This window comes from Eurypyga helias, unplaced genomic scaffold (genome assembly GCF_000690775.1).
Source record: "Eurypyga helias isolate BGI_N326 unplaced genomic scaffold, ASM69077v1 scaffold2080, whole genome shotgun sequence".
NCBI lineage: Eukaryota > Metazoa > Chordata > Aves > Eurypygiformes > Eurypygidae > Eurypyga > Eurypyga helias.
In genome coordinates, this window is record NW_010226039.1 from 2395 (window position 1) to 12126 (window position 9732).

The following is a 9732-nucleotide window of genomic DNA, read 5'->3' on the forward strand; positions in this document are numbered from 1 at the left end:
AGCTGCTGTCAAGTGTCTGTTGGTTTTCCTGCGATTGTGCAAATTCCGTGGGCTGAGCCGTTTGAGGGAGTGTTGTCGCTCCTGGAGAAAGCTTTATCTGTGCTGAGAAAACTTGCATCGCTGCAGGATCTGAGGGATTTTTATTGTTGTTGACCTTCACAGCGAAGCAGAGCAGATGGTTCTTCATATGATGCCCTTCCTCGGACATTAAAGAGGAATAGAAACCATTATGGATTTTTATTTCATTGTGTTTTAGGAACACTTCAAGAATGAGTCCACCACAAGACAGAAGTAGAAGTTCCTGCAACAGTGAGCCTCTGGCAAAGTGCCTTCAGGCAAAGAAGGACTTGGAAGCGGCTATATCTGGGATAGTCAAAGCTGAACAACAGATCAAAGATAACTGGCGGGAGGTAATTTTAATTTCTTTTTAAACCTTTTAAAATAACTAACGTGACTTTAATGACAGGATGTATTACTTGCTGTGATGATGATGGGCTGACGTTTTCCTGGGGACTTGCAAGCCCCTTGCTGTGTAGGTCAGTCATGCTCTTGGTAAAGGTATACCTGTGTTAGTAGCTCAGGCACACAGGATTTACTAAAGCTTTAGGATGAACCATCAGCATAGAGAGACTGCAAGTGACACTGTTCTTCGATACTTCTTTAAAGGTAGCCTTGGGACTTTCACTGGCTTGAGTCATGCGGTGCTGTGGGTACTGTGGTTAGTTTTTGAGAAGTGAATTGCTCCAAAAAAAATACCACTTGCCTGTGACAAATAGGATTTTGTAATCGGCACGGCACATGCTGGTTCACCCTCTTTGGTGGACGTCCTAGAAGGTAACGTACTTGTTACCTTCCAGGTGAAAGCCAAGATTCACAGCCACATAAGCCGCCACCTGGAATGCCTGCGCAGCCGTGAAGTTTGGCTGTTTGAGCAGGTCGTTTTGTAATCGGCGCGGCACATGCTGGTTCACCCTTTTTGGTGGACGTCCTAGAGACGGTACTTGTTACCTTCCAGGTGAAAGCCAAGATTCACAGCCACATAAGCCGCCACCTGGAATGCCTGCGCAGCCGTGAAGTTTGGCTGTTTGAGCAGGTCGACCTCGTGCAGCAGCTGAAAGAGGAGGCGTTGCAGCAGCAGGCGCAGCAGCTCTACTGGGTAAGCTCTGGTCCTAAATTGTTGTGCTGGCATTTTTAAGTTAACTGTCCTTGCAAGTGTTTTCTCAATTTTAATCTCAGAAGGCAGATCAGTAACGCGTGTTGTGTCTTCCATGCAGTATTTGGGACAATTCAATTGCCTCATTCATCAGCTGGAACGCTCCTACAGTAAGGAACTAGCAAACCAGATTTCCGTTTGCCTGGAGAGGTAAATACGTTTTATGATGCAAGCTAACGCAATTGGTGTTTATTTTGACTTAGGAATTTAATCTGATTTTTGATTCTAATAGAACTAATAGTAGAGCTAACTCACTGTTTCCACATTTTTAATAGTTCCTAGAAATAAGGGCGTTAAAGCAGTCAGAGATCTGATTCCTCTCATCTTTTTTATCTTGGATTGAAAACCCAGGACTGTAATGAGCAGCACACATACTCAGTTGTGCAGAGTATTCCAAATAATTAGTCATTGATAGCAATTGAAGTAAGAAGGAAGAATTTGTGTTTTGCTGGCCAGTTATCCCGTACTTGGTTTGTGGATAGGAATCTCTTGATTTTTATGCAAGTGTTAAAAGTCCTTCCGTTACCTAATTAGTGCCCAGTCAGTTTGGAAGACTTTTCATGGAATAACAGATGGATTCCCCAAACATGACAGGTGAAGAAGATTCTGATTGTTTTTCCCCTTTCTCTCTGTAACTGTCATCGTACCCTTTCAGACTGGGAGGTCTTACTCTTAAACCAGAGGAGTCTTCCATCCTGAATTTTGAGGCTGACACATCTTACCTTCGCCAGGCTATTACCTCATTTGGTTCAATTAAAACAATGGTAAGCACCAAGGCTTTTCCCGGAATATTTGAGAAAAACCCCTTTTTTTGAGGCAGTAGTGCGATATATTCCAAGTTTAATTTCTGCTGTCACGGCTTGAACATCCCTCACGTACAAGTCGTACAGTTTTAGCTGTGTAACACACACGCAGTGGTTTATTAGCTGCTGCATGTCGTTCTGATTCTGACTGAGCTTAGATCCAGTTACCTATTTTAATGTGTTTTGGCCTTGACTGAGGGAATGATGATCACGTTTTTACTCTCTTCCAGCAACTGAAAATTCATGTTATGGTTTTGATTAGTTACTAATAGTTACACACTGTAGATGGCTTTCTGCAATATAAATATTTTGGGATTCTTACGTAATACGGGAGATACGCCGCTTATTGGGGATAGTTCTCTTAGAGGAAGTAGAGGGACAGTAGTATTTTTATAGTAAATCTTTCTCCATTCTGTTTTTAAGTGTTGGGAAGATTGTTAGCTACAAAAAAGTGACCAGTTGTAACTGTGCTTTACTTCTGCTTTATTGTAGTATTCACCCTAGAAACTGGACAAAACTTAAATGAACTTTTACTTTCCTTTCCTTACAGCAAATCTCAGAGAGAGAGAATACTTCTCCGTGGTTCCCAGGGCAGAACTGTGCCCTCATGAACTGTGAGCAGGTAAGATGAAGGCTTGTAGCTGTGACAGTTTAAGTGTATTAAAGGGAAAAGCAGGACCAAAGCGCAGTGCGTTGGCTTGCGGAGAGATGACTTGTGTTGGCCCGCTCAGATGATGCTGTGGTGAGCATTAGGGATCGATGCCGTAGCCGCTGCAGGAGCAGGCGTGCAAGAATGTGGTATGAAAGTGAATTTGGAGTGCGACTGTCCGTCAGAATTTTTTAATTGAATATTCCTTGATGTTGTCAAGTCAGGACTTGGAACTGTCTGATTCCTTTTAATACAGAAGTTAATGGGAAACCTCTTGTTGGGCCCGACACGGAAACCGCTTCAGTGAAGGAGGGTAGCAAGTTAGTAAGGGGAGTGGTGGTCAGAAGGAGGGTTATGGCTGGGTTACACGCAGAACTGTGCCTTGTAGGAGCTGTCCCTTCCCTTCCATGCCACTCGCGCTCTGAAGAATCTGGGACCCCAGAACACTGTCAGTGCTGTGGCTGAAGTCACACAGGCGACTGAAAGTTTACTTTCTTCTTAACGAGAAGGGACTGTTTTCTCTTCTGGTTCAGAAATTCTGCTGCATGTTGGGTGCCTGTTCTGATGCTCACCGTGGATGAGCTCAGCAAGTGGGCTTTCTCCTAAGCAAGAACTTTCTTTCCCAGCAGAAGACGTTGTGCGGGACAGTGAGTGCCTCGCTTGCTGACTGGTTACTCGGAAGCAGACCCGTGGATGTTTGCCAGGCTCCCTATGTTCCCAGCACCAATCTTGAGGAATGGGTTACACAAAAATGTGTGGCAGAGCCCAGCCAGGTAAGCCTTGTAGGCACTAACCTAGCTTTTAACAAGGGGGAAAACACAGTATCGATTGCAGGCAGGAATGTGGCGGGAAGTAAACCTTTGGTAACTCTCTTCGCTCTGCCTTCCCTTCAGCTGCTGCTTTTGCACTTGCTGTGGGAATGCTCCAAGCTGTAACTGTGCAAGCAGCTACTGACCGTTGTCTTTTAGTGTTAACAGGTGCATTTCAATGTGTCTTTACTAGGACTTAAATTCTTCCAAGGTCTCTTATTTTGAGCAAACCTGGGGAAATCTGAAAGATTTGGAAAACTGGCTCCTACAGAATCACCAGCGTGATGTTGCTGGGAAGACAGACTCTCCTGGGCGGAAGGACTCCACCGCTACTTTCAGCTCATCCTTTTCCACTATTGAAAAGGTGGAGGAATTGGGATCCCTCGGACAAGAAGATATGGACCTTTCTGACTGGCTGCTTACTCCTGACACAGAAAACAAAAGCAGTGCTTCAGATGAGAAATGGAAGTACGAATTTAAACCTTTTAGGGAAGAATTTAATTTGAATGATTGGCTCCTCAGAGCTGAAACGTGCACCACTTGTCCTGGCAGCCAGAGCAAAAGCGTGGAAATTGAGAACCTGGGAAATCTGAAGTGCCTGAATGAGCATCTTGACGTGAAGAAATCGCCTGCTACACCTGCTGTAAATGCCTGGCTCCTTCAGCACCCCCAGGCCCCGTTTAAGGTGGAAGACGTCTGCAAAGCCAACGAGCTGTGCGCCAGCTTCTCGGAGTGTGTGTGTGATGAAAACTGTGGCAAAGAGGCTCTGTGTAAATGGCTTCTGAAGAAGGAAGGGAAGGATAGGAATGGAGTTCCAGTCAGCCAGAAAGAGGTCCCGAACCCTGAGCACGAGAAGACGAAGTCTACTGCCAGTACCTGGCTTAACCCCGCACAGCAGCTCACAGGGAAACCCCTCAGTGCAGAGAAAGCGGATTATTCGGCAGAGATCGCGGAACCCCTGAAAGTGTTGCTGGAAAGGCCTCTGACAAGCTGGCTAGCCAAGTCTGAGCACAAAGCAGAAAGTGCCGAAGAAAAGGCGAGCAGGGAAAAAGCAGACAGTAGTTTCAAGAGTCCTTTCCTAGACCTCGTGGCTCCCTTCCACCTCCCCTTGAACGTAAACAACTGGGTGTTGACTTCAAACAACATAGAAAACGCCAACCCGCTGCCAGCGGAAGACAAATGGCTCCTACGCAAGAAAGCACAAGTGAGCATGTCCCTAAGCTTTTGTTACTGCTGTGTCTTAACCCAACGTGCTGGGTTTATTGTTTTATTGAACTGAGTGCCTGCCTTCTCCTCCAAATTCATAGCTCTTCTAGGTAATGCTGACTGACAGTTTTTAGGTTTTTTAGCTCTTAAGTAACTAATAATCACGGAAAAGATTAAGTAGATGAGGCCAGCGTATAATACAAAACAAGTTAATTTTGAAGTATAACTAGTCTTAGTAAATGAAGAAAGTGTTCCCCTCCAAGTGCAGAAGTCAGTTTTTCTGTGTGAGCGCTGGACAGAATTTGAAGGTGCATCAGAATGTATTTATGGGTGGAGATCAGTAATTAAAGTGACTTCTCTTTCAGGACTTTGGCCTTCCTACAGTTTGCGACCTTTTTGCCTGTATGAAACTCGGTGGAGATAAGGAAAAATGGCTGTATCGGACTCCTTTACAGGTAGGACGCACAGCGTATTGGGACAGCAGAGCCCAGGCGTGACTGGGGGGTACAGAACGTGGACGATGGCAGCTGAGTGACATCTGCCGAGTTCTCTCTGTGTCCTGTTTCACAGCGCTGGGGTATTCTCCTCATATACCACCTTTTAACAGCTTGGACCGTCTATTTCTTCATTATTCCTCCTCTTTGCTTGCAGGTCAGGGAGGGAATTGCTTAAGTCACTCTTCAACTGACTGACTCTTGGTAAAATCTGGGCGACTTCTAGTGTAACTGGAACATGCAAGCAATGTCTGAATTTTCAGGCAGCTGCTCTCTTATCTTGGTAGTGTATTTGCAGCTGACATCGTGTTTCTCCTCTCTGCTGAGATAACTCTATCTTTGCTTTTGAAATTCATGAAGAAAGTCTTAGGCAGGCGCACTCCAAACCCCAAAAGGCGAGATACTCAGTTCGAGGAAGTATTTTAGTATGATTTTTTTTCCCCCCGGGGTGTCTTACATGTGGTGGGGTTTTTTGTCTCCAAAAGTGTTGCTTTCTGTTTATCGACGAGCATAACCCGATTTTACATTTGTGTAGATGTGAAGAACTGGAAGCTTTGAAATCATCCCCTTCCTGAACACCATGCTGAGTGACTGCAGCCAGCTGAATTCTTGTGTTTGTCCCTCTGCTTTTCCTTCTGAAATGATAACAAAAAGAAAGATTACTCGTGTCACAGAGCTGCGGTGCAGAAGATGCCTTTTGGTCGTGACTCATTCCGAAATGTAAGCCCACTGAGCATAAGCAATCTGATACTATAGAGGGGTTAGTAAATTCCGATCTGTCCTGGGACGATGTGAATCTTCTTTAATGGGTTGTCACTTGAAGTATGTTGAAGCCAGTGCAAGTATAAAGCCAAATCTCTCTGGTGCTGTCTAACGTCCACCGCTGGCAGCGATTTCAGAAGTGGTGCCGTTCCTTTCAGCTGCTACAGCTTTGTCGTGAGCTGGGTTCCGGCTTCCCAGGATCGCAGGACAACTTAGGCTCTGCTTGGAAGCCCTTTCTTTTAGTGAGTAGATGCTAACTTCAGAGGTTGCGTTTGCGTCTCGTGTCGGTGCATCTCCAGGCTGAGTGCCTTTAGTCCAGATTTGGAAAAAGACGTGACGTGATGGGACCTGACCTGTGGTGCGAGAATTGGTAACTTGGTTTTGCATGAAAACTTGCGCAGATTTTTGAGCCCTCCGGAGAAGAGGGTGGAGTGTTCCTTTTCATGCATCAGTAGAGCAGATCCTACCACGTCCCCAGCATTGAGTAACTACCTGAACATCACTGAAAAAGCTGTAAGATGAAATGTGTGCGTTTCTGCTAGTTTTAGACCGTTCGTAATGAGCTTTTATTGACTAAACCACTGGAAAGCGGGCATCTTCGCCACGTCGTCTTTCAAAGCAATATTTGGGGCATTTGATGCCTTCTCCTCAGACTGTCCTGCTGTTTGATTGGAAAACACTAATGAGGCAAACAGCGTGGCTCCCGCTGATCCATTTTAAAGATATTTAAGCTGCAGATTCCCACGTCGTTAGGGGTGACAGTGGTGTCGAACAGCCAATCCCTATAGCTATGGGCATCATACGCATGATAGCTCTTCAGGTATGGAGCGTGGAGAGCCCACGGGAAGGAGGGCAGAGGTGTTGGATGGGGATGTGTATCAGATCCCTATAGCTGTGGGCATCATACGCACGATAGCTCTTCAGGTATGGAGTGTGGAGAGCCCACGGGAAGGAGGGCGGAGGTGTTGGATGGGGATGTGTATCACACCTGTCAGCTTGTGTGAAAAACTGTGAAGCTACGTAGTTCTGGTGCGGCTTCTACTCACTTAACAAATTGCTCCTAATGACTACAAAAATAGCCTGCCTGGGAATAAAAGCGACCTCAGTTCTTGACGATGCTGTAGAAAAGAAATTCCTAGTGAGATGAGAGTGCGGTGTCACTTTGCAGCGTGAGCGCGTCCCCGGCCGACAGAGCCTGCCCGCTTGGGTAAGCTTTCTGCCTGAGAGGGGGAGCCGGCACGGCTGAAACCAGACCCCAACAGGGCTTAACATCAGGGGACCACCTGGGGCTCCGTGCTTCCATGGTTGGGGTTTTCTGCTGGAAGCAGATGTTTATGGAGTTCGCTTTTCCCTTTGAGCGTGTCCGTGTTGCTGCGTGGGAAGACTGCACCGTGTGTGACTAACAGCCTAATTCGACTCACAGCTAAACCGATGACGGCGACTGACGTGCAGCCTCTCCCAACTCCTTGTAGTCGTCATTGTGTGCTACTTCATCTGTTCACTATGAGCCTTTTAAACCTGGGAGTGTGTATTCCTTTACCTAACCCAACTGACTCGTTATCACTAATTGATATTTATGTAAAACATTGATTAGCCTTTTCCATTAAAAAATAATTGCAACTGAAGGTGTGTTCCACCTCCTTTAACGGATGGGTATTGCGACGTGCTGCAGCATAGTGCTGTGGCTGCCCTGGGCCGACTTTGGGCGTTTCGGTTCTTCACCGCTGCCAGAGCCGGGAAACCTGGCACAGCCCTGGGATAACTCCTGCCCCGACCGCACTGAAACAGAACCCCTGGTACCCAGCTGCCGTGTCCGGGTCGCCCGGCCTTCGCTTGGCTGCTACAGGAAATGTGGGGTTAGGCAAAACAGCATTTGCTTCTTGCCACTTTGGAATGTTTAAGGGGGACGCATGGGTTGTAGTGGCCTTCGGTCCTCCTGCAGCTGCAGGACATCTCCGCTCTGGCAGTGCAGTTGGCGTTTAGTTCCTGCCACTCTTTGCTCTCCCGGTTTGTGAACGTCAGACCCCTGCACGTTTAGTTCCTTTTCTGGGGCTTTTCCGTTTAGGCTGGTGGAAGTGACCTGCTGCAGGCTGCGTGGTGACAGGAAGAGGATGTTCTCAGGAGGCAGCCTGTGGCCTCTTGGCCGCGGCACCTCGCCGTTCGGCTGTGGGTGTGCAGGTGCAGTTTCTGTAGGGGGACCGGGGGCTCCTACTTAGACGCAGCCACGTGCAGAGCTCCTGAACACGTATCCCGCGTGTAGGTTCCCAAGACGGGGAGAATAACACTGCAGGTCTTCCAGAGACAAGGCAGAGCAGCCAGAGCTGCTCTTCTGGCTTCTGCAGGTAATACCTGACGACCAGCTGAGCGTGGGTTGACGTCCCCAGGCAGCAGGGGAAGGTGCCCCAGGCTTGGGGGGGGGCACCTTCCCCTGCCTGGGCACCTATTATGCACAGGCGTAACCCGCTGTTGAAGCATAAAAGGTTTTCCCCTCCTTTTCCTGTCACAGATTAGGTCAAAGGAAACAAGCTATGACCACTGGATCATTTTGCTGCCCTCCTGTTTCCAGAAGCAGCTTCTGCTGCACTGAGGAGGCTGGAGATTCCTACCATGTGACTAGTGGTTGTTCAACAAACCCCCCAGCTGCACAAGAAGTCGGTCACCTGCAGGCTGGGAAGGGCGAAGGTGCCCTTCTCCGTCCCAGAGACCACACAAAAGCAGCCGTACAAGATTACGAAAGCGCTCCGTTATCTCAGACTCCCTCACTCGCTGCCACAGCAGTCGCTATCACCCAACCCAGAGTGGCGCTGGGAGAGGATAAAATGCAGCTCTTGAGGATGGCCAGGGTCTCCCCTGCTCACGTTTGGGTAAAGCCACACGGGAAGACTCTAAGTGGCTTGGCAAATCCTCTTTGCAACTGGAGTTAACTTCCTTTCGGAACTCAGATACCCGACTGGTCGCAGCTTGCAGTAGCAGCTTTATACTGGTCTTTCACCACTACGCTGTGAACACAGAACACAGTAATGACGGTCTCTGTGGTCATCCCTACAGTTACCTTCACGCTGCCTCCCTGCTGGCTGGATTGCCCAGCTCGAGCGATGGATCCCTCCATACACAACCACGTTATGAGCCAAAGCCTTGACGAGCCCCAGAGACACAGCTCCTGCAGACAAACGCGCTCAGCTCTGCCCCCGGGGCAGGCAATTCCAGGAAGTTTGAGGCCATGGCAGGCCAGATAACATGCTAAGCTGTTTCAAGAGTCAGCCCAGCCCTCAGGTTGTGGCAACTCGGAGCTTACAAGAGCTTGTTCCTACATCACCTCCAGTGCACCTGAAGGGGGAAAGACACTTGTTAAGCTCCACAGCCTTCCCCGCTTCGATTAGGGGCAGAGAGCTCCTGGGCTGTAATTCAGGCCTGAAAACACCCCTAGCAAAGCTAAAAGGCACATGGCAAAGCTCCTGCTGCTTAAAAAGCAGCTCTCCTCCACCGCCAGCCCCTGACTGGCTACCAGTTCCCTGGCCGGCACTGAGAGCGTGCGGGAGTGCAAACCCCACTGAGCAAGAGGCACGGCTTGGGGAACCTGCCCGTGCCAGCAGGGACAGAAAGCAGCTTAGGAAGAACACGCAGTGGTGGCACAGCCCTCCAAAGAACGCGTGCTGGAAGGCCCAGCTCCGACACCGCACCAGTAATACACCGCCACCAAAAGGCGGCGGAACTTAGGCTTAAGAAAAAACAGTACGTACACAGGGGGTGAGAAAAGACCTCTTTCCTTGCCTTTATGCTGCATCTAGTTAAGTGC

The 9732-nt window shown here is 48.3% G+C and overlaps 1 protein-coding gene across 1 annotated transcript; it reads left to right on the plus strand.

Moving 5' to 3' along the window:
* The first annotated feature begins 242 nt into the window (after positions 1–242).
* On the plus strand, positions 243–5352 carry NCOA4 (nuclear receptor coactivator 4). The gene is made up of 9 exons (XM_010151184.1): positions 243–410; positions 1016–1156; positions 1275–1363; positions 1869–1977; positions 2567–2638; positions 3292–3438; positions 3668–4678; positions 5046–5135; positions 5332–5352. The coding sequence occupies exons 1-9, from the start codon at positions 270–272 to the stop codon at positions 5350–5352; spliced, it is 1821 nt and encodes a 606-aa protein (XP_010149486.1). The 5' UTR covers positions 243–269.
* The last annotated feature ends 4380 nt before the right edge of the window (positions 5353–9732 follow it).

Bases quoted from the DNA above. Each gene is read 5' to 3' on its own strand.
- NCOA4 (XM_010151184.1), top strand. From the start codon at position 270: ATGAGTCCACCACAAGACAGAAGTAGAAGTTCCTGCAACAGTGAGCCT. The intron at 3,439-3,667 runs GTAAGCCTTGTA...TGTCTTTACTAG, and splicing joins GTGTGGCAGAGCCCAGCCAG to GACTTAAATTCTTCCAAGGT. The intron at 5,136-5,331 runs GTAGGACGCACA...CTTTGCTTGCAG, and splicing joins TGTATCGGACTCCTTTACAG to GTCAGGGAGGGAATTGCTTA.